Source organism: Gopherus flavomarginatus, chromosome 5 (genome assembly GCF_025201925.1).
Source record: "Gopherus flavomarginatus isolate rGopFla2 chromosome 5, rGopFla2.mat.asm, whole genome shotgun sequence".
Lineage (NCBI taxonomy): Eukaryota > Metazoa > Chordata > Testudines > Testudinidae > Gopherus > Gopherus flavomarginatus.
The window spans coordinates 158841166-158869154 of NC_066621.1; the positions used below are offsets into that span (position 1 = coordinate 158841166).

General features: G+C 40.1%; 1 protein-coding gene across 1 annotated transcript in view; it reads right to left on the reverse strand.

Moving 5' to 3' along the window:
- The window catches only part of TOGARAM1 (TOG array regulator of axonemal microtubules 1), a 69783-nt gene that overhangs the window by 11483 nt on the left and 30311 nt on the right, over positions 1 to 27989 (reverse strand). The window contains exons 9-19 of the mRNA XM_050956021.1: positions 27242 to 27340; positions 26570 to 26745; positions 24409 to 24577; positions 23951 to 24085; positions 21266 to 21419; positions 19004 to 19109; positions 18402 to 18637; positions 12647 to 12805; positions 12215 to 12341; positions 7086 to 7204; positions 966 to 1155 (exon numbers count right to left, since the gene is read on the reverse strand). Coding sequence (XP_050811978.1) covers positions 966 to 1155; positions 7086 to 7204; positions 12215 to 12341; positions 12647 to 12805; positions 18402 to 18637; positions 19004 to 19109; positions 21266 to 21419; positions 23951 to 24085; positions 24409 to 24577; positions 26570 to 26745; positions 27242 to 27340 — 1670 coding nt within the window. The remainder of the gene's footprint in view (positions 1 to 965; positions 1156 to 7085; positions 7205 to 12214; positions 12342 to 12646; positions 12806 to 18401; positions 18638 to 19003; positions 19110 to 21265; positions 21420 to 23950; positions 24086 to 24408; positions 24578 to 26569; positions 26746 to 27241; positions 27341 to 27989) is intronic.

Here is a 27989-nt window from a genome sequence, read left to right on the forward strand (position 1 = left end):
GGCAGTTGCTGATGGGGAGGACTCTGGGGGAAAAGGGGTGCTGAATGGCTGACATCTCTACTGAGAAGGATTAAGGTTGTGGAGTGGTGTCTTGTTTGGTGATTGTTCTAGGGATAAGGAAGGCGTCTTGGGAGGGGGTGTAATAAATGGTGTGGCATATCAGATGTATTAACTTTTCATTTCCTTGCTTTTTGCATTTTGTGTAAGTTATGCTCTGTACAGAGCAATCTTAATTCACACACAACACAGGGTTTTTTGGGTACTAATTTTGATCACACATGTCTCTTATATGTTTTCCTTATTTTTTAGAGTTAAGATCTTCAGGCAGGTATCATGTCTTCCTTTACACAAGGCCTAGCATAATTATGCCCCGATCAAACTACCACAATAGAAATAAGCAAGCCACTACAAAGATTGCTTAAGCTGCTCAGGAGTTCTTTAGATTGATGCAGTCTACAGCTTCCTAAAATAAGATTTGGCAAAAGGCAAGTGCTCACACAGTGGTGGCAGAATTGTAATAAAAAGAAGAGAGAAAATCCAAACTGGGGAATAGATTTTTGTTTAACTTTCACAAAGATTTAACTTGGAATTAAGATGAGAATAAAATTGTTATAATTGGAAAAAATACTCCAGGATTAATTCTGCAATCAGGTCTTTGGCCTTCCCCAGTCCTACCAATCCCTTCTTTTTAAATCTCTACCTAAGACACAGCTCTAAGCCTCTTTCTTTTCCCATTTGTTCCCAACTATTTTTGTACCTCACCATCTCCTCATTAGCCAGGCCTACCCTACTCTCCACTTACTCTGGGACTCTCCTGTTCGTCATATTTTCATAATAAGAGAACAAACCAAAGTTTTTAGTAGTGAGAATCTCTGAAGCAGTACATTCTTATCAAGGCTTTTCCTACAGAGAATCAGGATGAAGCTTAATGGGCCTTGAAAGAGAATGTTTTTATATACAGTTACCTTCACAATGTTCGCAACAACGAGGTCTTGATTGTTCTCTGTGTCCGATAACAACTGTTTAATTCCATTAATTCTGTCCCGGAAGTCTTTTGCATTCAGTAAGCTTGTAATGACCTTAACATATTCTGCACTTTCTAGTGAATTACGAGCAACTGGTTTTCTTGTAATTTCATGTGCTTCTGTAATCTCTCTGTTGGGGTACCAAAAAAAAAAAAGGATTACCGTTATTCGGTTAACATTCAGACCAGCTGGAACAATAGCCTGATGTTTACAGGTAATCAACTTTCTCAGTATCTATTTTATAAAGATTTCAAATATGCGTCTCTGGAATTTAATCCTCCCCAACAATAAACTCCATGCCCATGTGTGGCTTCCGGAGAGAGAATCCTGCCTGCTAACATACGTCCCAGTGAATGGGGTCCACCACTGTAGCTGGACCACTCCTACTTTGTCAGTAATCTGCCTGTCCTTCCCTAGCCCATAGGAGCTGTGCTAAATGGCTCTCTTCTGGGTAGCCTTCCCGTACTCATGTCTAGCAGGCATAAAAACCTCTTCCATCAGGCAAAATCAGATCAGTGTTTGCTTCCAGCAAAGAAAGTGCCAGTTTTATGGTGAAAGCAATTTCCCTGCTTCCTGATTAAGAACAACAAACCAAGGCCCTCAGGCTAGGGTGAACAGAGTTTAACTGAGAGTTTTTTGAAATGGGATCTTAATGACCGGGTTCAAGTTAGCCAGCATCACATTTTCATTCTGGGGAATGGAAATGAAAGAGGATTCTCTACAGTAGGCTATGGCTAGTCCAACTCCCACGACACACAGCCCTTTTAAAACATGTCTCAGATAAAATAGGTATCTTGCTCTTTCACAGGCTCTGTTATTTCCCTTGTTCTGTTGTCTGAAGTACAGATTTTAAACCCATTCCCCCCCCCATCCAAACACCTATCTAAGCCATCAGCAAATCAAGAGGAGGATGAGATCCGGGTGGGGGGAGGGGAGGGAAACAAAGAAATGGCTGCATGATAGGAAGTGTAAGTGGGAAACAGACACCCAAAGAATAGTAATAATTAATACCTGGCATTTCTCAAGGCAGAATTCTGCAGTAATGGTGCAAAGCACAGCAACAGCATTAATACAACTAGGGTCTGCTGGGTCTATTGGGCTGGGCACAAGTCTGGGAATCAGATCTGCCTCCCAGTCTTCATCACAGCAGCAAGTCATTCTGCCTGGTCAGTTTCTCCATCTGTAAAATGGAGCTACTGATGCTACTACTCCCTTTTTGTAAAGTACTTTGGGTGGGAGCCACAAAGGGATTTAGGTGTTGCCATGGTGAGTGTCACAGCACCTAGAAAATCACAGGAACACACCGTGATCCACAAAGCCCAGTTAGATGCACAGGGAGAGAGAAGTGCCTAAGAATGCCAACCATTCTACAGCCAAACTGCATTGAGGCACCTGTCAGTTTAGCAATTCCCAGACAGGAACTCACCCCTAGAATCAGATAGATGAGGCACATACTTCATGGATCCTATCCTTTGAGAGCTAGAAAATGCAATCTACCAGCTAGGCGTGACCATACACGGTAATGCTTTAGATCAATGCTGCAGGACATTTTAACATAGCTCCTTATGTCCTCAGTGAGATCTCCTGAGGGAAACAGTGGAAGCCCTATTGGTTGGCACATTTAAAATATGTCTGGACCAAATATTAATAAATGCACAAGTGGGCACAATCCTGTGCTGGCAGGGTGAAGGACTGGATGGTCCAACTGGTCTTTTTAATCTCCAGAGTCTGTGATTTACAAGCACTGAATCCATAAGTGTCCATTCTGAGTGGAGAGGGGACTGGTGTTTGAGGGACATCACCAGTGCAGACTTGTTTACTAAGAAGCCTGGGTACTGCAGGAGTAGGCAGTATGGCTGCATAGATTGGGCACTGGTCTGGGAGTCAGAGCCAGAAACTGAGCTCACCACTGCTACCACTCACCCACCACATAATCTTGAGCAATCCCTCAAAACGTTGTGTCTCAGTTTCCTCATCAGTAATTACACTTACCCGTGTTTGTGACATGCTCTGAGATCTTTCAGTGACAGGTGTGATCTCAGTGCTGAGTATTCCTAGGCCTATAAAGTCTAGATAAAGACTGTAAGCACCTTGAGGCTGCATTCCTAAGTCAGTCTAAATCAGAAGCACAATAAAGATGCCAGTAGGGGATGGCTTAGGGAGAAGGAGGAGGACTGCCAGAGGCTGACACAGAGAACAAACCACGCTTGCTGCACTTACTCCTTGCATATTACCTCTGTTTCACTAGATTCCTGTTAGCTTGGGTGTTCTTAGCAGGTGAATTCACAGCAGCCCAGCACCTCACCAAGGAAAGAGCCTCTTAGCTGTGGTGTCCCCAGGCAGCACTTCCCCTATGTCTGAGGTAAACAACAGCCCTGCGCTGATCAAAACATTACATACAAATCTGCCGACTGGTGATTTCGCAATTAAGCCATCAATCCTTGCTGCTTTTAACCTCACTCGAGGACATGCAGGTATTAGTCCATTGCAAAGGCCACAAGTAATGTTTCCTGCCATCTCCACTTGGCTAGGAGACTCCATGCCATTCCTGGCAGACAAAGACCCAGCCTCAGTTATTCAGGCCTTCACTTCTTGGCTGGACGACAGCAATGTGATATACCTATGCACAAAACTTTCAACACTTGGGAAACTCCAATTAATACAAAACGCTGCAGCACATCTCCTAGGCAACACGGATTACTGTGAGCCCCGACCCCTCTCCTCCACTCTCAACTATGGCTTCCCATAGAATTTCAAATCAAATTCAAGGTGTTGGTCCTTATCTTCAAATCACTCTGACTTGGGCCCAGATCTACTATACTGTCAAAAGCTCCAGGGTAAAGACTGCGGTCGACAGCTGAACTCCTTTGGCACAATGGAACTCTTAAAAATAAAAGACTAAAGCTCATCTGTGTGGGACACAAAATCTTCTCCTAGAATGGTCCGAGATCAGGGAATGAACTTTGTCAAGAACTAAGGACCATCACAGATCTCACCACTTCCTGCATTTCTCTGACCTGCCTTCTCTAATAATCAGGTAGCAACAGGTATATTTATTTAATAAATATATTTTAATAAAAGAACAAAACCCTGCCAAAACAAGACGAGACATTACACTACATGAGCTTCTCGTTCTGGAGAGAGGATGAGAGGAAAAACACCACATGACAGATGCATAATCACCTTGCATATTGCTTTAATAGAGGACACTCAAATAGTATGGTGATGAGTTTGGTATAAAAACCTATACAGAACAGAATTTGTGATGAGATGACCTATCCCTTGGAACATCCAACTATATCCAGAAGTAAATGGGGACACTGCCTGAATGGGTTGGTTCTGTCAACATACTAAACAAAATTCTGGAAACATCTAGTAAGTGCAACTACTCCCCCAGTGAAGAGCAGGGAAAAAACTGGAAAACTCATGAGACCTTCTTTGTAGCCCCTTTCAGAATGCTCCTAGCGTCATCTCACTCTGAAGACAGTCTTCCTTCACTTCAGCCAGAAGAGTGAGCGAGTGTCAAGCACTTAAGGCTGACCCTCCTTACTGACTTTCAATAGGGTCATGGTGGGGTGGAAAACTCACACCAAATTCTGTGACCGAGACGTAAGTTTCAGAGTGGCAGCCGTGTTAGCCTGTATCAGCAAAAAGAACAAGGAGTCCTTGAGGCATAAGTATTAGCTGTGATATTGAGGCTGTAAGTGCTTAGGCTACTAGTGCAAAAAGCATCATGTCAAAGTTGCTGGTGCCAGATTTGATAGTGTCCTCTTCATTGCCTTTCTTCTGCTGCCTGACCCCAGGGCATGGTGCCTGTTCGAGGGAGCGCTGGCCAATGCCAACTCTTTCATAGCCACTTGGGTGGTGGTCATTTCCTCTGGATCCGAAGTGACCAGTACGGATTGTTCAACCAGATGTAACTTGAGCCAAGCCTCCCTGGACTGCGGGTCCTGGAGGAAAACAATCAACACACCACGCACTTTGGGATACAGCACTCCCACAGGAAGAATAGGCAATGGCTGTGTCTGTCAGTGAGGGGAATGATGCCAATGCACAATTTGAACCCTGATGGCTTAGAGTCTGTCATGTTAGCACAAAGAGCCTCGCCCCACCACACGGGTGTGGGGAACTACTCTTTTCTTCCTGCAACATCCAAAGTAAAGAAAATAGAGGATAAGAGTGAAGATAAATTCTCTACACTGAAGTAATCAAGAAAATGATGAATTTGAAGTGCTATAGTAATGGGTTAGACACTTGCTTGGTTCTATCTCGCTGCCACAGGCAATTCAAGGGAACAGAGATGTCTGCAGCCACCCTTCATGACCTTCACATGTGGCTCCAATGGACAATGCTATTTAAAAGACTCCAACCTTGTACACATGAGGTGCATGCACACCTGCAGGGGGATCTACACTGAAACATACTCAAAGAAGAATTATATTTAACATAGGAACAATAAAATGTTACAAATTCATGTGCAATTCCTTTTACTTGGTATACGTTTAATATTGCTTCTTGGACCTCTACCTTTCTTCTCTTTTTTCAAAATAGTTTCTAGTGGTATGTCTACAAAGCAAGTGAAGGTGTGATGGCTTTGTACTCAGGTTCTAGCCTATGCTGAAGACCGTACTGTCACATCTTTAAAACTATTGTTACCCACACTGTCTAGACTAAAGCTAGCATAAGTATGCCTACCTGTGCTACAATCACACCTTCATCTGCTATGTAGACGTAGCCTAAAAGATGATTAAAACAGGAAGGAAAACTATTATACTTTCCATGAGTATCCAAAATATCAAACATCACATTTCAATCCAATGTGGAGTCCATGCTCTGTGTATTATATATAAATGATTTATATTTCAAATGGTTACTCTTCTACATGGCCATGTTTACAAATTAGGAAACAGATTAAAGGCAAAACAGCTGTTGAATATTTGGTACACAGATAGCAGATGTTTTGGATACAGAACAAAGTTATCTAGCATATGTAATGCAATTTTCCATATATAATTTAGTACACTGTATGTGTGTATTAGCTCAGGATCTATACTGCTTTACTGGGTGCTCAAGACTATTGACTAATTGGTTTGCTACAGTTTATATGCCCTCAAGGGTCCAGAAACTGTTTGCTTCTACTTCCAATTTGTTTTACGCCTGTAGTTTTAAAATGTATTTAGCCACACCTAACTTTGTGACATTTCCTAACAATTATCAGTATTTTGAATAAGTATCTGTCTTCTCAATGCTTGGGGTAGTAACTCCCAGAATGTAGCATTCCCCTTGTGAATCTAAATAGTTTATACCAATGATGAATCTGGATTGTCAAAAACACAAGGGTCAGTATTATAATGATTAATCTGAGAGTTGTGTAAACTTGAGGCATACTTCTCTATTTTTATCATGTGACAATACTGCCATTTAGTGATTTTTATCAGACACATTATCCACTGACCAGCTCAATTACTTATGGACTAACAGGGTATAATCAGAATACAGTTGACAAGAGTTCAAAAAGCCCATTGTAGAATTTATATGCGACTTATTTTAATTGTTTTGCATTAGCCTCCCAGCCAATAATTTAACTTCTCCAGTGGAGTTTAGCCATTATCAGATTAATGATTAAACACTATAAAACATATGTACTGATATTCTTACTGATATGTTCCACCACTAAGAACTTCAGTTAATCCAATGTCATGCACAGAAAAAGTAAAACTTTTAAACTACATTGACGTAATAGTGAAGCATGTATGTGAACAAAAGGCACGACAAATGCTCCTTCATAAGGTGTGTGTGTTTTCATAGGCAATAGGTGAGTTAATTAGCACCCAACTTCACAAAGCAGTAAGTTAGCTATTAGTAAGAAGTGACAGCCTAACTAAAAGTATTTACTTAGACATATCAAGTTCTACCAACTTTTTTTTTTTTTTAAGTTGCATTCAAATCTGACAAATATTTCCGTGAACATTGCTACAATCTCTCCCCAGTGGTACTACAAAGAATATTCCCTGGAGATTAATTAGTAACAGAGTATGCAATTTAGCAAGACAATTCTACCTTTCGGTGATATTGAGAGCATCTCTCGAAATGGATGATGACCTTGAATGTCCAATGCTGCCAGTATGAGAACGTCTTCCTTTGGCTGACGGTGTGTCTAGAGGCATCTCTCCAAGGCCCTGCAAATATGACAGTAAATAGGAAGTTATCCAGTACTGTCCTATGGTGTTGGAAGCTCTTTAATAGCAAGCCCAGTGGTTGATCAAACTGCAGTAGCAAATAGTTCACTTGTTGCAACCGAAGCAATTACAGATTAGATTCGCTTTGTGTCTTTTCATTAACACAATCTGTTTCGACTGTACTCCAAAGCAATAACATTTTACATTACAAAATAAAATGACCACTTATCCGCAGTATTAACATTATTCACCATTGCGAAGATTCAAGACTGTAAACTCACTATTTATTCATATTAATTAAATTCACATAAGTAGGAAAGATACTTAAAACATTGCTATTTCACCTCATTTCCTTTTTTAAGTTATCCCCTCCTCCAGCCTTCCTGATTTATATGCCAAAGTTACATCCACTGGTGATAGCCAAAACTACCCAAAGCTAAACTCCATCAACTGCCACTGCTTGATCCCTGTCCAGGTTTAAGTCCTCAAAGGAGGAAGTCACAACAGACTTTTCCCCTATGTAATTTATTGAAAGTGATGAGTCAAACTGCCATCTTCACATTTAGAAGCTCCTAATTATTCTGCAATTATTGGGTTAAATGTCTGAGTTGTGCAAATACCTTAATAAGGAGTTTTTTTCTATCCTATTAAATGTGTTACAAATATCGGTGCCAACTATCAAATTTCTAATTCTTCCTTTTGGGAAGCTGCTAACTACTTGGTTTTATGGAGCAATTTTAAATTAATCCACTTGTTTTAAGAACCAGGATTTAAAAAGAATACCTGTTGTAATCTGTTAAACCCTTTCGAAATGGTAAGTATAGTACAGTCATGTCTGGATGCCAAGGCCTTGGCTACACTTGAGAGTTACAGCACTGTTAGTGGCTTTATAGCACTGTAACTCACTCCCGTCCACACTGGCAAGGCACATACAACGCTGTATCTCCCTGGCTACAGCGCTGCTTGTACTCCACCTGCAAAAGAATAAGGAGTATAGCGCTGCTCTGCAGCGCTGGGGTGCCCGTGTAAACAGGGAATCATCTTAGTACGCTGTAACTGACCTCCGGAAGCTTCCCATAATCCTTTTAAGTAAAGATTACTCTTCGTTTTGTTGTGATGCCTCTCTATTTTGATGTGCTTATCAAAAAAACCAAATACAGCTACTGTTTGCTGTGAATGAGCAGAGGCAGGCAGGGGGTTCCCTTTGGAACACCCACAGCTAGTGTTTGCTTGAAGAGAGGGGGAGGGAGGGGGCATGAGGAGAGAAGCGGCCCAGCAGTGGGAGGGAGGGAGTGGGGGTCCGTTTCGGGGAGGCTACTTATCAGCTGCTGATTGCTTTTAGTGAGTGAGAGAGGGGTGGGGGAGGGGGTCAGCACTTGCAAGGCAGCGTGCTGACGGATTGTCGGCTCCAAAAATCCACTCACTCTCTCCCCCATGCTCCCTGTCACACTCCACCCTACCCCCCTCCCCTTTTGAAAAGCATGTTGCAGCCACTTGAATGCTGGGATAGCTGCCCATAATGCACCACTCCCAATGCCACTGCAGATGCTGCAAATGTGGTCACGACACTGCGCTGGCAGCTGGCAGTGTGGACAGACTGCAGCGCTTTCCCTACTCAGCTGTACAAAGACAGCACTGTACAGCTGCAAGTGTAGCCATATCCTAAAAGGGATGGACTAATGTTGGTTGTAAAACTAGGTTCTCCACACTGAGCTTAAAACTCTCAGTGATTTAATTTGCTCTCTCAGCATGTGACTACACTGGCAAAAACTGGACATGCCATTCACCATTGCTGCAGCTGCTTAAATGTTGACAGTGGTGAAAACAGACATTATTTAGCACTTTTTATTCCCTGATCTTGTTCCATAGTACTGAAACAAGTACTTACGCCAAAACACTGAGGGACAGTTACAATAAAATAAAATTGCAAGAGATGCAAGTCACTTTATGCTCCTCACTGTAAATTATTCATTTGCTTTACATGTAATTTCGCTTTTCAAGTCATCACACAAGGTACAGAACATTGGGCAGTCAAAGGAACTGACTACCACAAGTCCCTTAAAAGCAGCATCCTACCAGTGGTTGCATCCCCCAGGGTGCATCAGTAAGAACAAATATTTTAATAATAAATTATACAAGATTTAACTACATATTTTTCTAGCTAAGAATTCATTATTGAATATTAAAATGCCAGCTATGTGCTAGGAGCCATAGAAGATAAAGATAACACTAGTCATGAGAAATGTGAAATACAACATCTCTCAAAGAAGTCGCCTAACATGCTGCGAGACCTCTTGGCAGCAGTATTTCTGAACATGGTAAAGGGTTTTTGGTATGCTGGATGATGGACAATGGAAGCTCTTGGGTCCCACAGATTTGGTCTTCATCCTGGACAGTTTCTGGGTAATAAAGCCATCTAATTGTGCTGAAACTACCTTATCTTAAACCGTGGCAAAATGAAACCTGTCCTGTTCGGTGGAGGCTGTTGAAACCTCCTACAACTGCCTATTTGTTGGGGGAACTTGTTCAGAAGTTGTAGACCAGATTAAGAAACCTGGAGAACATCTACACTGCAATTAGAAACCCGTGGCTGGCCCATGCCAGCTAACTCAGGCTCCGGGGCTCAGGATTTGGGGCCATTTAATTGTGATGCAGATATTCAGGCATGGGCTGTAACCTGGGCTCGAAGACCCCACAAGGTGAGAGAGTCCCAGAGGCTCCAGTTCAAGCCTGAATATCTACACCTCGATTAAATGTCCCCTTAGCCTGAGCCCTGTGAGCCTGAGTCAGCTGTGGGTTTTTAACTGAAGTGTAGACAAACCCCAATGTCCTTTTTGATCAGGTCCTTTCTAATGAAAGCCATGTGTCAGAAGTGATTTCCAAGTGTCTATTCTGGTTGTGCAATCTGTGCAACCTACACTCTTACTTATTCTGATGTGCCCTCTGCAAAGCAACATGCTCCTTCCTGTCCATGAGGCAGGATTATTGTAATTCCATTTTAGCAGATCTCCTCTTTCATTTGTTCCTGGTTCAGAGGCAGCAACACATCAGCTCAGGTTTAAGCAATGTGAGCATATTACGCTGTCTCTGCATTCTTTACAGTGGCTGTTGAAGTGGCAGACTGACTATAAAGATAACTGGTTTCAGCGGTTGTCCTCAAAACTTAGAGCCTCATCTTGCCCATCATTTAAGGATCCCAACACTGTCTGAAGCCAGCAATCATGCCTTAGCTGAAGTGGATATTATGGTGTGAGACTTGTCCCAATGACAGATCTAACTCAATCCATCTCCTTCCTACTTATAAAAAAGCACCTAAAAATAACTTCCATCTCACATGTCCTCTACTGACTCCTTATTAATTTTATTTATTACATTATACCCATATGTTTGCTCTTTGGATTTAAAGAGGATTATAATTTTGTTTGTGTATTTTAAACTTACTTTTATGTTGTACAGAACTCTGTCTTGCTACAAGTGGCATTTAATAAATAATAATGAAAGTATTTCACTGTCTTATCCTTTCTTAAAATTGGTATGCCCGTTAGTTGTTTCTGAAGGGTGTCAGACTGACACCACTGGATACTGAAGTCCTAACAAGCTTCCCCAACACTGCACTGTGAAATGTATGCCTCCATTCTCTTCAGAAGGGAGTATCTCTTGCAGAGAAAGAGGACACAGCAATTTTTAGACCCAGTCTTTGGCCTTGCCACTGAATCAGTCAACAAGCAATAACTTGGTACCAACGGTCATGGTGCTTTGTGCGATGTGGACTACTCTCCACAAGGAAAATGGCTATTCATTGGGCTACACAGCAGCAGAGATTGCTGTGTACTACTGACCTGGGCCAGATTAGAAACAATGACCTGCAGGTTCACAGATTTTGAAAGCCAGAAGAGACAATCATGATAATTTAATATGACCTGCTGCATAATGTAGGCCATCGAACTTCGTCCAGTGATTCCTGCACTGTGCCCAACAACTTGTGTTTGAACTAGAATATATCCTTTCGAAAGATATCCAACCCTGACTGAAGGCATTAAGTGATGGATAATCTATTGTCTCACAATCTGTTCCTACGGTTAAATACAACCACTGTTAAATTTTTCCAGTGGTTGGATTTGTTACATATTTGTCTGCTCAATTATGTAACCCTCTAGCAGGAGATAACCTACACAGGGTAGGCAAGCTGTGGCACGTGAGATGATTTTCAGTGGCACTCGCACTGCCTAGGTCCTGGCCACCATTCCAGGAGGCTCAGCATTTTAAATTTAATTTTAAATGAAGCTTCTTAAACATTTTAAAAACCTTATTTACTTTACATACAATAGTTTAGTTACATATTATAGACTTATACAAAGAAACCTTCTAAAAAATGTTAAAAATGTATTACTGGCACACAAAACCTTAAATGAGAGTGAATAAATGAAGACTCGGCACATCACTTCTGAAAGGTTGCCGACCCCCGTTTTAGACCATGATCAAGTCTTCTTTCAACTTTCTCTTTGATAAGGAAAAAAGACTGAGCTCCTGAAATCTCTCACTGCAAAGTGGTTTTCAGACTTTAAATAATTTTTGAAGCTCTTTCATGAATCCCTTCCTGTTTTTCAGTATCTTTTTTCAAGTGCCGATACCAGATCTGAACACAGTATCATGTAATGGTCTCACTAATCCCATATACAGAGGTAATACCACCTCCTTACTGCTATATCCTCATTTATACATCCAAGGACTGCACTGACCCTCATAGCCACAGCACTGCTTTAGGAGCTTGTGTTCAGTTGGTTATCCAGCATAAACCCGAAGTCCTTTTCAGAGCCACTGCTTTACAGGAGCAGATCTATCTGGAAGGTATGGCTTACACTCTTTGTTTTCAGAGGAATGGCTGTATTAAAAAGTACATCTGACCAGTGGCTTACCAGTGGCCTTGTATCACCTTATAGATCCCATAAGCCATTTAGTCTCCCTACATTTATTTTTTCTAACGTGTTAGATGAAAGCTTTTCCACATACCTTTTGACGTAGACTGGTGACCAACTCCGTAATGTAAGGTAAATCCTTAGACGGCACATACTTTTCAAGCATTTTGTCAAAGTCTGGGTGAGTCATCATACTGAAGAGCATCTTTCGACCATAGTACCTAAAATCGTAGCAAACCATTTCATATTAACCTAGAAATATTAGGGAAATTTGGACCATTACCATATGTCTAATTGATCACAATAGTACATATCTTAAAATGTAATTTTCTAAGTGCAGAAAGACTGTCAGATATTCATATGCCCTCACCACCTCTTTCAAAGAAACCACACTCAAGAGAAGCTAGTTTAGGTACATGAAAAGGTGAAAAAACACTAGTTTAGCAGGTTAAAGAATGAAACTCATCTTAAGTTTCCATCTGGAACAGTTATTTGCTATATATAAAGTATACTACTACCGACTGACCTTGTTTCTTGTGAGCCATCCTGTGCAAACTTGGCTACGGCAGGTAAAATCCTGTCAGTAACATCCTTAATTCCAGATAATATCCGTCCCGGTCCCATTCGTTCCACTACATCTGATAAGTGCTGGGCTGTGCATCTTCTCACTGCAGTGTGCAAATGACTAAAGAAGAAACAGTCAGATACAAATGGTCACTAATGACCCATGGAAAGAGCTAAGCTATATTTTCTCACTTTCAATGCTTACTGAAAGCCCCGTGTTTTAAATTCATCCACTCAAGCTGCAACTCTGCTCTACTGATCAACTGCTGAAAATCAGATACTTATTTTAACTTTTAACAAAGATGTCCATTTCCACTCGATGGCACAAAACTTCTTAAAGGGAGACTGTAGGATTAAACTTCATTTTATTCCTACTCTCATACATACCACATACACACTAGGATGCACAATTAAAATAGAAGAATAAATTTCACTTTTGTTTCAAGTCATTTTTAACTTCTGGCCCTCCTACATTGGCACACTGCTGCGACAACCAGGTTGCAAATGCTGACGGAAAACATTCTTTTTAAAAAGTGTCTTTTTAAAGCAAAGTGAACATTAATTTAAAAGTAATCTATTTTAAAGATGAATAGTAAGAAACATACCTTCCAACATAGTCACTAACTTTATTAGCAACAAATTATTGTGCTCTAAAACATTTTACACAAGGATACCAATCTATAGAGTCATTTAAAATAAAACAAATCAGCATCTTTATTATCCTTTAAAAACTCCACTCAAGTCTATTTTCCCACCAGAGGAGGTGCCAGCAAGTCACTGCCTTCATGCAAACAGAAAATTCTCACCCAAAATTTCAAAAGCACGCACCCAACCATGTATCTACATGGAAGCACAACTGCAAATTAGACACATGCAATTCTGAATACTCAGGCCTCTTTCCAATTTTGTTATTTTAGCCTCCAGATAGAAATTTGATACTGGGGCTAGCACAGAGCTTACAGACCTTAGTTGTGAACAGAGCAGTACGACATTCTAAACAATACATAGATAGCTTGTCAGTCACATGCTAAAGAGAAAAAAAAAGACATTTAGAAGAGAGACTTAAAGAAAAGAAGTGACTTGTGGGCTTGGCGTAAGTAAAGCACAAGTAGAGGAGCAATTCCTATTGCATGGACTGGAGGGCAAAGACAAGGACTAGATCCAGGCTGGAGGAACTTAGCGAGCAGGCAGGGAAGGGAACAGATCAAGGGACAGATTGGAGAGAATCTATGGAATGCTATCAACATTAAGGCGGCAATTTTTAAGTGGATTTGGCACTTGATAGGAGTCTCTGTAAGTGACAGAGTTGCAGGGGATGATGCAATATGTAACAGCAAGAGTAATGTTGCAGCATCAGCGAGCAAAAAGTCCTCCATTCTGGAAGGCCAAGCTAAACAGAAGTGCTCCTAGACAAGTAAAAGCATCATTCTGCCTGGCTGACAATGCAGCAATAGAAGAGATGGGCTAAGTGATATTAGGCACAGCAGCTGAGCTGCCCATCCTCAGAGGGGAGAATGGGAGTGGTGCAAAGGACTGAGCTGACTCTGGCATAAAAGGACGAGAAGTGGCTGAGCAAAGCAATAGAACAGAGCTCCCAGTCAGAGCGAAGGCAATGGACCTAGCTAATGTCAGTTACACAAGAAATGCCCTAGGGCATAACCTGAGGCTGAAGCACAGTTTGAAGGCCCTGTCTGTTAGTGCTCAGATCAGTGGTCTGTGGTGACTGAAGCATGGAGAGAGCTGATGCAAACTTTTCAGGTAGTCAGACAGTTCAAAGGCAAGCAACAGTTTAATTTTCCAGAGACAGTAGCAAGTCTGTGTAGCACATTTAAGGATATATCTACATGGCAATAAAAACCTGTGGCTGTCCCGTGCCCAGTTACTTGGGCTTGTAGGGCATAGGCTTAGGGGCTGTTTAACTGCAGTGTAGACATTTGATGGGCCAGTCACAGGTGTTTAACTGCAGTGTAGACATACCCTTAGAGTCTTGCAAACTTGGCAGCAATGGAGCTGCTGCAAGACAGAGTTTTTGATTTTATGAGGAAGCACAAAGACTGTAAGCTGCAGTCACGTAGTTCAAAGATCTTTATTTTTGCCCAAAAGGTAAACAAGTGTAAATTGCCTAACCAAGACAAAACATACTACAACTTGATTACTTACTGAAACTGCAAAAATACAACTTGATTTGATCTTCGGTGGGAGATGGCCTCTCTAAATTAAGCGGGTAACACTACAATCTTGCAATTCCAGATTTAACTGCTGTTGCCAGGGCCAGGCATCATTTAAAAATCAATTCTTTATTTATACACTAATTTAAAACATGTTTTTATAAAATTATTTAGACAGACTTCATTTTTTAAAACTGTCAATATTTGGATCAATTGCTCTTTTTTGGGGAGAAGGGGTGCGGAAGGACGAGGTGTTCAAAATTCCATCTGAAAGCCTGGCCAACTAAATGTAAAGCACATGACACAAAGAGTATAAAGAACATGAGAAACTTAGACCTAAAACACTTCCCCAGCAGGCATGGTTTTCATGTCTAAAAGACTGAATGTTCTGTTTAATTTGCAGAAAGCATGAAGAGGTTTCTGATAATGGCAATGCTCTTGCAAGATGATGTAAAACCTTTCTAGATTCCCCTATATGTTCACAACTGCTCTGCTTCTTGGGTGAAATGCATGGTAGCAGAAAACGTCACTCTGTTCTCAAGAAGCTCCAATTACTCTATATAAAATGTAGCATGAAGAGATTCCAATGCTGGCTCTTGTTTAACCCTGTTTACACAGATCCTAGACATGATTTTAAAATCTCTAAACTTGAAATACTTCAACTTGCAAGGTATAAGTGGTCTAACCTTGGATAAACACCCACTCACAGAGGTAACTACAATGTCTTTTGGTACAGTTTTTTTGAGATATTTTTTCCCAAAAGTAGATTTATTACAGTGCTTGTTGATATACTGTGCTGAAAGCTCTGTCACAGAGAGAGTCAGCATACATCAAATTTGCTCAGGATGGGGAACCTTATACACTCTTTGCTGACATAACAAACTTGGAATGTGGACAGCTAATAGCATCATACAGGGAATAAAAACAGCCTTCCATGTTGGCTCAACTTCTGTTGGTGATAGAGAAGTTCTCAAGCTTCACAGAGCTCTTCTTCAGATCATGGTCCTTCCTCTAATCAAAACAAGCACATGCACATATGCGCAGCGCAGTACATTCCAAGACTGGACACATGTGGGGAAAAAGCTCAAGTGAAGATGCTTTCCAGAACCCTCAATCTATTTTCTACTGGCCTGATGGATGACCAGGAACAACGCATACTGGTGGACAGAGTCACAGGTATCACTCAACAGGCAGCACTACTGCAGGACTTATCTAGTGCTATTCTGTATGCTCTAATCTAGCTTTCAAACTAGAAGGATTTGGGATTTTTTTGTATTATAAATTTTATCCCATTCGTCCTCGTGGCTACATTAGTACTAAACTTAAATAATTCCTCTCCCTCCCTAACGTTAACCCCCTTGATATATTTATATAGGGCGAGCATATCCCCCCTCAGCCTTCTTTTGGCCAGGCTAAACAAGCCAAGCTCTTTGAATCTGAAATACTTGATTGCACAGTCTCAGTTCCAAGTAACAGTAGGAAACAGATGGTGCAGCGGCATTTTCTAATTACATTAAAGCAAGGATACAACTAAAAGTAAGATCAAGTGAAAGTCAAATAAACAAGAGAACAGAAGTGAGAAACTGTCACAGTATCAGGACAAGCAATGTAGAGCAATGTCTTTAGGCCAGTGGTTCCCAAACTTTAACAACCTGTGAAGCCCTTTCACTAAAATGTCAAGTCTCACAAACCCCCTCCTAAAAATGAATATTTCTTGAGTATAAATTATAAAAGCAGTGATCTTGGAAATACACAATTTGTTTTTATGACATGCTTATTGCACGCTATTATTATTATTTATCATTACAGTATTTTGATTACATTATGAAAATGGCAACACTCTTCCAAGGTATCACTTTCATAGCTTATCATCACTTTGAATAAGTCTGTTATAAGACAAGGCTCCTATGTTTCATCAAGGAGTATCAGATGTGAAACAGCATGAAGGTATTTAAGAAGCCAACTCAAAGAGTTCCTCCTACACAAGCATTCAGTTCTTGAGCAATCCACAAACACAACGCACGTTACAACAAAGCTTAAACTTCTTTATAATCATTTTAAAAACAAGACTAGCTGCCTATTTAATTTAAAAAACAGCAAAAAATATCCACTTCTCTTTCCAGTGACAGATAGGCTTGCTTTGATCTGCTTAGCTCCTGGAAGTCTAGGGGCACCGGACTGCTGGCCCCATGCTGCCCGGGATCCCTAGGGACAGCTGTGTCTGCCATTAGGGATTTTTTTCCCTGTAACATTTGCGAACCCCAGTTTGGGAACCATTGCTTTAAGCAATCACAGCGGATACCGTGTGTTATTTTAATTTATCAGAGAGAATGAGACCACAGACCAAATACAGCGACAAACCACATTTTCTTGTTGGACACCGAATTACAAGTCTTAGCTTAGCTGAGGGATAAGCTATTGGAACATTTTTTCCCCACAGCCTGGGAGACAGTATTTTGTACCCCCAGAAGTTTAGTCAGGGAATTACAACAGTCCTCTGGGAAGTAAAGACAGAAATAAGGATTCCAGCAGAAAAAGAATCAGATTCTAGCAGCATTCCGGAAATTGTAACAGACCAACTTGCTAGCAAGAATGGGGGGGGGGGGGGGAGAAATAGACTAGAATCAAGAATAAAGCCAAGATTTTTAACTCTGGGGACAAAGTTAAAGTTTGAGTTAAGGGGTGTGACCGTCAGAGACACTGTAGAGGGAGAACTTAGCATTGAAAATTCATATATATCCAGAAGAAGGCAGAGAGATCGCGGAATGAGATGAAAAAGGTATACATCACCAGATGTCTAAGACTGAAGCTAACTATTAGAGATCCTATAGATGGAAGACAGAGAGAGGATAAAAAAAATCAAAAGATAATATGCTTAATGAAAAAGGGAACGAGTAAACTTTCTACCAAAAATCAAGGGGGGGGGAGGAGAAATAGGATTCAAAGTATGAAAAAAGAGATGGAGAGAAGTTGTCTCGTTTAATGTACTCAAAGAATGATTGATAGAATGAAAACTCAGGCCAAAAAAAAGCAGGAAGTTGAAATTCATGTGCCGAGATAAAGAGCAGCTTGTTAGCCACTCGGAGAAGTGTAGTCTCAGTACTGTGAAATCGATCAAGACGGAGGTGTTCAGAGGTAGCCAGATGTGAAAGAAAACCACTTCCCAAAACTGCTGAAGAGAAAAGTTTATGACAGCAAAATAGGTGGCAGAGGAGGATGGATTAAATAAGCTCTGCCAGAAGACAAAGAATGTTATCAGGCTTCTCAAGAATAGGGCAATGAACACTACTACAGATTACTGCAGTCTTACAAAACTATCATAAAATGTACCAACCAGACAAATTTTACTAACCTACCTTTCACCATGATAATGGAAAAAAATCTTACATCTTACTTGTCTGCCAAAAAACATTGCTCTGGATAAGCAGAGTTTTGCAAGGCTGGAGTATTTCATTTTGAATGTTCTGCTTTGATAAGAAAAACTAAGTGCCTTATGTGATGCACTGAATTTTTTCTTAGTTATTTCATTATAAGCTCTTTAGGAGTTACCTTTGACCTCCATTTATAAGAGAACAAAGTGCACGTGCTGGAGTCACATTATTAACCATAGCCTTCAATGCTTTGTCAACGTCTTCCCTTATAAAGGTGTTGGATTCCCCAGCTTTGTGCAACAGGACTTTTACAGTACTGTCTAGTTCTTGATCCATGCTCTTTTTCAGGTTGGTGAACAAATCCCCTAAACAGACTACAGCAGCTCGGGAAACGCCTGAGCGTAAGTTCTTCACCTGCAAACAGGAAAAACGCAAACAATGTGTAAGTAGTAACGCTTAATTTTATTTTCCTCTTTGAAAATTTTTAGTCATTTAGAAAAAGATAAATTCTCATCTTGATTCCTGATGGTGGGAGTTAATATACATAACATATTAAAATGCTATCAGGTTAGATCTTAATTTTCACGGCTTTCAAGCAAATTTAAAAATATTGAATATCCTAAATACAGGCTGCTTTACAAAACTGTGCACCCATCCTTTCAAAGATGGCCAACATACAGAAAACAGCAGCAACTGAACATAACACCTTGCCACTCAAATGTTTACTGAGTCCTATCAAAACAATATTTTTGGCATAAGATTTTTATATGAAAATTTAACCTCTTGAACTACAGCCAGACTTGTTTCATGCAGCTTTCCAGTCAACACATCATTATGGTAGGCAGACAAGCATCGAACAAAGTTCAGTCCTTCGATCTTCTTCTCCCTATATAAAATAGATATTTAAATGAAAAGCAATAGCTCACAAAAACCACAGAGATAGCAGATAACTAGAATGTCTGGGGTGACAATGGATCATAAATTGAGTTTGAGTCAACAATGCACTGCAGCTGCAAAAAAAGCTAATATCCATCGGGAGTATATTAACAGTGTAGTAAGATGAGGCCCTGAAACAAACTCTTGTGTCAGAGGCCCAGCCTAAGACCTGAAGCCTGAACCAAAGTACTTCCAGGCATTGATAAGCAAAAGCTGGGCTGTGAGCCAGAGGCAGGCCCCACTCACAGAAGTTGGCAAGAAGAGGGCTGCTAGACGCAGGTGCATCCACATATAAGTGCTAATAAGAGGAACTTGTGCCAAGATGACATCATCAGGACACTCCAGAGATAACGGGGAACAGGCAGGTGCATCTTAAAGACAGGGTAAAAAGGACAGCATGATGGATAGATCTGTTTGAAACAACATGTTCAAAGGCGGAGACAGCACCCTAATGAGCCAAGCGGCTGCACCTCAATACATCAGTAGGGATGAGTAATTTGTCCCATAACTGTATAAAAGTAGGTCCCAGAGTGCACATCTTTGTCTGGCCTAGGAGGCAATGGAAAGTCCCACCACTGACCGAGCCAGTCCATTGCCTGGGGGCACAAATTCATAGCATGTCTTGTAGAGTCCACGGGAAACTATTACTGTGCTTCGTTTGACAATAAACCTGGCTCGGGTTCCTTTGTACCTTACTAGAGTCTGTGGTCTTTAAGGGTTCTCTCGGGGTTTGCTGTGTCGGCTATCTGCGCAGAACTGGGGCAGCACACAGAGGGAACATGCACACAGACGACTTATCGAACAAGAGCAGAGCACCACACCAGTAGCTACTGACAACAAATAGGAGTGTTAAATCCTGCTCTACTCAACATGGTGAGGCCTCTGCTGGAGCCCTATGGGGCCACACTAGAAAAGACATGGACAGACTGGCGAGACCCCAGAGGAGAGCAACAAAAGCGATAAAAGGTTTAGAAAACCTACCTATGAAAAAAGGTTAAAAACCTGGGCATGTTTAGTTGGGGGGGGGGGGGGGGAACGACCTGATAACTATCTAACAGTCTTCCAATATGTTATGGGTTGTTATGAAGAGGATGGTGATCGATTGTTCTCCATGTCCACTGAAGGTAGGAGAAGCAGTAATGGGCTTAATCTGCAGCAAGGGAGATTTACACTAGATATTAGGAAACTTTCTAACTATAAAGATAGTTAAACTCTGGAACAGGCTTCCTAGGGAGGTTGTGGTGTCACCATTATTGGAGGTTTTTAAAAGTAGGTCAGACAGGGATGGTTTAGGTTTACTTGGTCCTGCCTCAGCGTACGGGGATGAACTAGATCAGTGTTTCTCAACAACTGGTCCTTGGACAGGTACCAGTCCCTGAGATTTCCTTGACACAGTTTAGGAAGCCAGAAAGCCGGTCCCTACTATCAAAAAGACTGAGAAACACTGGACTAGATGACCTCTTGCGGTCCCTTCCAGGCCTGCCTTTGATTCTGTGTCCAAGTAGCACAAACATCGGGATTATTAAGGAAACAAATAGTGAATACAAATTGTTTCCCAAAATAGCAATCATTTAAACTAGAAGCTCTCGCAAAAATATTCCTTGGTATAGACAGTAGCAGGACTGGATTAAGACAGGACGGGGCTGTAGATACATCTCACACACACACACACGCGCGCACACTCACCCCCCCCAAAGAGAGGCAGGAAGGGAGCCAATAGGCCCATGCCAGTGCTCATCTCTGGAGTTTCAGTAGGGGCCCATCCTCACATCTGGAACAACACAGTGATGTTGGTTGGGAGCTCTGCAACCCACTGGGTCTTGGAATTAACAACCCACTGAGATGCTTGTCCCACCTCTCAGAGCTGTTGTCTCAGGCTATCTGCAAACTCTGGCAGGCATCACTCCGATGGCTATGCCTGGTTCACTATTTCAATATTTTCTTTGCAACCATGAGGACTTGCCCTCTTTTCTTATATTTTACTAAAAACAGACAACTTTTTTGACCAAAATGCTATGTACATTTCATTTTTTAAAAACAAGTATTAACATAAATGCTACAAATTATAATCAGACTCCATATATGTGTGTGTATACATATACACACCAGTCATCATCAGCTAAAAGTCGCAATGCTTCTGTCAGTGCTGTTTCAGGTTTTGAAAAGGGTCGCAACTCTGATGGATCCATTATCTCTGGACTATGCGTGACTGACGGGGTCCGATCCTTATGCTGCCCTCGCAGTCCAGGAGATGTTTCATCTGTAAAGTCATGAAGTGTTTAAGCAATAATCAGTAACAATCTTCATAATATGAAGGAAGTGACTAACAGTAAGACATGAATGTAGTTACCTACACTCAAGCTGGTGTCTGGACAGATTACTATTGCTAAAGGGCTGAGTTTTCAAAAAGGTCACCACAGTTACACCCACAATATTTGCAAGTGCACCATTTGGTGCATGTACATGAAAATTTGTGCACACAGACACTCATTTTGAAGACCGTAACTTGAATTGCATACACAAATGCAGGGTTTTACATGGACAAATAGATGCATTCAAAGATATTGTGGGCAAACCTAAGCAGGCTACTGCCTGCATTTGAATTTATTTAAAAGTCTAATTTGAAAATTATTTATATACCCATAATTCAGAATTTTTCCAGAATTCAGAAGAAATTATGTACGCTGTTTATCAATTACACACTTTTTCTGATATAAACAGGTATTTGGTTCTATAGTTTGGAGAGGCAACAAAATCTTGGCCTAAGGATTGAACAGCTCCCCAGAAATCTCTAATGTTCCAAGCTATGCAGTCATAAAAACACACGAATTCCGCAATTAAACGTTCCCAGCAGGAATAGTTAACACCACTGAATCATTCCTTTGAATTTTACTGCTAGTGAATCATTCATTTTAAATTTTAATGAGCTATTGCTCAAATTCAGTTTATCAGTATCACACTACCGATAATAGTTGCAAAGACAGCTGTAGATTTTCAATGTTTTACTAGCAAACTAGAAAGAAGAATTTCTAAATCAATTCATAATTCAAGATGTATTTGTTTTTAGTTTCTGTGTTGCTACTGTTCTAGCCTATTGATAATGGCTAAAGAACTACCAGCATAGCAGCTATAAGCCTCCAGTTTGAAGGGCTTTCTATCAAACATTAACACTGCATCAGAGTTAATCTTCCCTTAAACTGACAAAATATCTGGTTTTTTTTAAACTGTTTTTACTCCATTAAATAATTTGAGTCACTAAGGGCGGGGGGGGGGAGTGAAATGCCCCTAGGGTTTTAAATGTCTCTGTTTGCCAAATCCTAGATGAAAAATATTTCAAGAGAGCAGAGACCACCTCAGTGACCCAAAAATAACTTGTCTAAAATTGTATTTTCCTTGCAGGTCAGACATCTAATCATCTTCAACGCTTGTTCCTTTGGTAAAGTCATCAAAAACTAGTGACCCTGCACACTCCCTGAACTAGAGCCTTAGCACCACTCTGCTCACTTTACAGTGCGAACGGAACAAACTGCCTGTAGTCAATGTAGTTGGGATAGTTAGTTCCTGTGCCACCTCTCCTGAAGTCCCCTGTACATGGCACTCTGACTATCCACACTTACTGGAGCATCCCTGGGGACCACTGACAATTGGCAAACACTATAGAATCTCCCAGCTTCTTGTAACCTCCACCTGGGCTGGACTGGGGCTTTGCAGAAACTTTGGGAGCTGCCAGCTGGAGAACTGAGCTGCAGCTGCACCGTTGCTCTGTCTTCATCATGGAAGGTTAGGAAGGAGATAATATATTAAGAGCTAAAAACATCAGGATGGTAGGCATGCCCTGATTAGGAACAAACACAATACACTTTATGGAGAAATGGCTGTGTGCTATTCTGGAAGAAGCTACTGAGACTGAGCATTGCAATGGAACTCATATCACAAAAAATAAAATAAAATCCTAGAACCCTTCACCCAATGATGATTCTTACAACGTCTGTGCAGCTTCTCAGGTATCTTGAGTAAAGAGGGACTAAGGAGTCAAAATAGTGGTTATGTTTTAGGTATATTTATTCTACACTCATAAGTATAGCATCTAAGACTTCAATTGCATGTGCTTAATTTTTACTGATTTCAATGGGATTACTCATGTACTTAAGTATAAGCAGATGTGTAAGTCTTTGTAGGATCAAGACCTGAGTGCCTCAGCAGGTATCAGGGGTGCAACTTTAGCACCTAAGCCTTAGCAATTACCGTATGATAAACTTTGGGTGAAATCCTAGCTCTATTTGAGGTCAGTGGGAGTTTTGTCATTGACTTCAATAGGGCCAAAATTTCACCCAATGTGTTTGTCTTTTCCCCCACATTTGGTTAGCAGACAAACAACACTGGGTCAGGGTTTTATGCTCATTGGGGGATACAGTATTTTAATGTGGGTTTCAATCTATTAATAAAATTTGTCTTTGTAACTGCTTGCAGTTTTGGGATATGTATCTGCCTCTTCCGCAAAAGAAGATAAAGATGTGAAAAATGTATTAGAAGTGTTGTTCTATACCTGCAAAATGTAAATTTATTCTCTGTAATGATTTCTTATTAGTAATAAGAAGTGGTAGCTAGCACTGAGCTAAAATGTAAGAGCATACACAGCTCTGCACATTATTCCTGTAATAGAAAAAAATAATGAAACTGCAGTTTTAAAATAAATCGTATAAGACCGATTACACTATGGGTTTGTCTCATCTGCCAGCATCCAAACATTTCAATACAGTGTTTTACATTTAATTAACTGTAACAGCTTACCTGAATCTAGCAAGACTGAAGACTGTGTCTTCTTTAAACTGGATGTTCTTTTTAGTGAAGTACTGAAGGCAACATCTTCTAAAGATAAAGATTCATTCTTGGATGTTATTAATACATCTCCATAAAAACTTAGACCTACAAAACAGAGAAAGAACAGGAAAATCAGAAAAAGGGAAGAGGTTGCTATTTCTTAGTACTTTGCTGTACTCTATAAAGATCTCAGAAACAGTTAGCTTGTCAGTCATAAATTCCTTCCTTATTATTGTTAGTATTTTATATCCAACAACAAATAAACTCATGAAGATTACATTGTAGCATAAAATTTCAACAATACCCGATATCATTTTGGGCAGTCATAACCTTAAATAATTAGTGTTATTATACCAGCTTTAGAACATACTTCTTAGTCAACACCATTCAATAGTATGCCATTAAACTGACAAAATACTAAACATTACTTTCTGTTGCCATTTTCTCTAGTTCACTATGTTTAAGTCGTTCCCAGGGATTTTGTTCCTTTTTTTCAACATCATTGACTTCCAGATGTTCTTTATGACTCTGTTCTTTTTCTTCTCTCTTCTTCTGCCTCATCTTATCCCGGGCAGATTTTGACATGGCAACTTTCATCTGCACAAAACAGGGAAAGTCCCACTGTAAAATGTAATTGAACTGAAATAGTTCAGTCAATAACTTAGCCCTGGGAATCTTCTTTGCTAAACAAAGGGGCTCACAACTACTACTCCACAGTGTGTTTGGGAATTATTTACGCTAATTTAGGACCCAATCCTGCAAAGACTTGTGCATGTGCTTACCTCTATGCACTGTGAGCAGTCCCACTGAAGTCACTGGGACTACTTATATTCTGTAAAATGAGCATGAGACTCTTTGCTGCAAAGAAATAATCACTAGTGGTAATCTATGAATAATTAAATTATTAGGGGCAGCAGGACTGTGAATCCATCGATTTAATGGTACTACTTGTGTGAACACCTACTCACTAATTTGAGTAAAGGGTATGAAGTCCAGCCCAACTTCAATTATTTGACTTTTTTTTTTTAACAATTTTTTGATAGAGCAGTCTTCAAACTGTGAGACCTGATTATTTTAAAAATTACTTAAAGGGTTCTTGTGATCCCCTGTTTATGCTTAAGGGTAAATCGTGGATTCTCTGTAACTTGAAGTCTTTAAATCAAGATCTGAGGACTTCGGTAAGTCAGCCAGAGGATATGGGGCTATTGAAGAAGTGGGCAAGTGAGGTTCTGCGATGTGCAGGGGGTCAGACTAGATGATCATGATGGTCCCTTCCGGCCTTAGAGTCTAGGAGTATTTTCAGTTACTAATTTTCTCCCTTATCTATAAGAATTGTGAAACTGACTATTAAAAGTGCAGTCAAGTGCACAGATTAAATGAAGTGAGAAAACAGATAAATGGTCACTAATCTCTTTAAATTTTAGCAACCTTAAAGGTTACTTGACATGCATTTTCAGGAAGAAATGTGATTTTCATTTTGAAGCAGTACCTTGACTTTGTGTTATTTTATACAAATAAATATTAATGTTCAAAGTCATAAGAAAGCTGAACAAGATGTAAGTAGCAGCACAGCTCTTCATGAAATTTCTCCAAAGAGCAGACACTGAGACAAGATTATTTACAGGGAATGTATGGTTTATGAATGGTTATGGATTAAAAGTCTGCAGTCCTCTCTTTGTCCACACAACAGATGAGGTCAATAACAGCTGCTGGTTCTTCACACTGCCTTGACAAGATATCCTGATCATGAAAGGAAGGAGCAAAGAGTCCTGTGGCACCTTATAGACTAACAGACGTACTGGAGCATGAGTTTTCGTGGGTGAATACTCATTTCGTCAGATGCACGCATCTGACGAAATGGGTATTCACCCACGAAAACTCATGCTCCAGTACGTCTGTTAGTCTATAAGGTGCCACAGGACTCTCTGTTGCTTTTACAGATCCAGACTAACACGGCTACCCCTCTGATAACATGAAAGGAAAGGACTACCTTAGGGGCCAGTGGGAAGTTTATCTTCCATGTCCATTCAATCCTTGGTCTCTTTGCTCAGAGAGTTAACAAAAATTGCTAAATAGTAATAGTTTTAATGGCTATTATGTGATGTTGATACTTTTCAGTACTTGCAACAACTTAACAAACAACTGCATTGAACTGACCATTTGCAACAATCAATTGAATTCCTTCACCAAATGTATCCCTTTAATCTGTCTGAATTGTCATAAAAAGACCGATGAAATAAAATACAACTTTATTTCAGGTCTAAAGACAACTTTGTGTTAATATTTGTACAAACAAAACTATTCACATGAATGTTTACTAAAAGTGTGCAAACAGACAAAGCAACATTTTGTTCAGAGATCAAGATATTGACAAATGATTCCTCATTACTCACTGAGTTTTAGCCTCCAGCCCGTGCTGGAATTAGACCAGAGACCAAGAAATAAAAAGCTCTGTATCCCATTATCAGCCACCTGAGATATCGATGACTGTACTTTAATCAAACATTTATTTACCAGAATCTGGACAGCATAAAACTATATTTACTAGCGACACTTGGAAAAACAATCAAATCTGTTTTACACTCTTACATCTTTCTCACGTTCAGTATCAAGGAAAGGTGCACTGTTCTGCTGGACAGCTCTCCCATAGATCCCTGAGAGAGGCTCAATGCCTTGTTTGAGAGAAAGGACGTCTCCGTTCTCCACACACGATATCATGGACTGGCTGTATGTTAATGAAGCAGATGGGGGGCTTCCAAAAACACCTGAAATGGTTATCATATTGTAACCTGACCAAGAGCTCATTTTCACACAGCAGAAGTCACTCAGTAACAAACTAAAGCAAAGCAAAAATAATTCCAGAACATAAAACTTGAGTTGCTACAACGTTAGTGCCAAATTCCACCCAAAGTTACATTATACATTTCCGCTGACTGCAATGGGACTTAATGGGTGGGCATACATGCAAAATTTGGTCCTCAAATTTTCTCACTGTTCTTTGTTATTTAATGCTAATATGTAGTACAGTGTATATTACATTTCTCATTAAGAGTGTAAAAATATACAATAATTCCAATTCTTTTTTCAACTTTAATACTTCTAATTTATTTTAAAAATTGGGGATTGTTTAATCTTTAAATTATAAACATTTGAATGAGCTCATTTCAACTCCCCTTCTCCTGACTGTCCAAAAATACAGGCTGTGTTTCTATACTAAAATTGTATTGCACATATAGAAAATAAAATGTTATTTTAAAATACCTTTTCCAACAATTACTACAGAATCTTCAGACAGGGCACTCGGTGAAATGAAGTCTAAGTTGTTAATTTGCTGTAAACTAGATGTTGACCCTGTAAATCCTAAAAATTACAAAGAAGAGCTAAATCATGTAGTTTACTCAATACTATATACTGCACTCTTCCAAAGTATCATCTTACCAAACTTAGTTTCAACTGATTAATCAATCACTTATGCAGGACTGTATTTCTAGAGTATTGCAAGGCTTAATTAATGCTGAAATTCTCAGAATTACTATATCAAATACTAAATCTCATTACTTTCAAATATACTAAATACCAACTCGCTTAACATAATTATTTTCCAAGCACCTATTTTTCCAATAATTCAGCACAATTGTGCCAATTTAGCATCAATTGAAAATCACTGATTTCCTGTTCCAAAGAGCACTTCATGCTGATTACTGCACAATTTAGCAGTTCTTCAATTTTTCAGTTAACATACATTTTCTATTTTAATTCTAGTTGCACTGTTTGCATATATGGCAATGTCAATCAGTAACAATGGCAGACTGGCATTACATTCTTTAGCATTAAATAACTCCCATGGAGTTAACATTTTCAGCTTGAGGAAAGTCAGATAGTCACCGGAAAAAAAAATCACAAATACAGTCAAAAAATGTTATGGCAAATAGATGCTGATGTGCTGCAAGCCTGATTTCATCTTATTGTTGCGACTACATCTGACAGTTTATAACAAAGACTTTTGAGC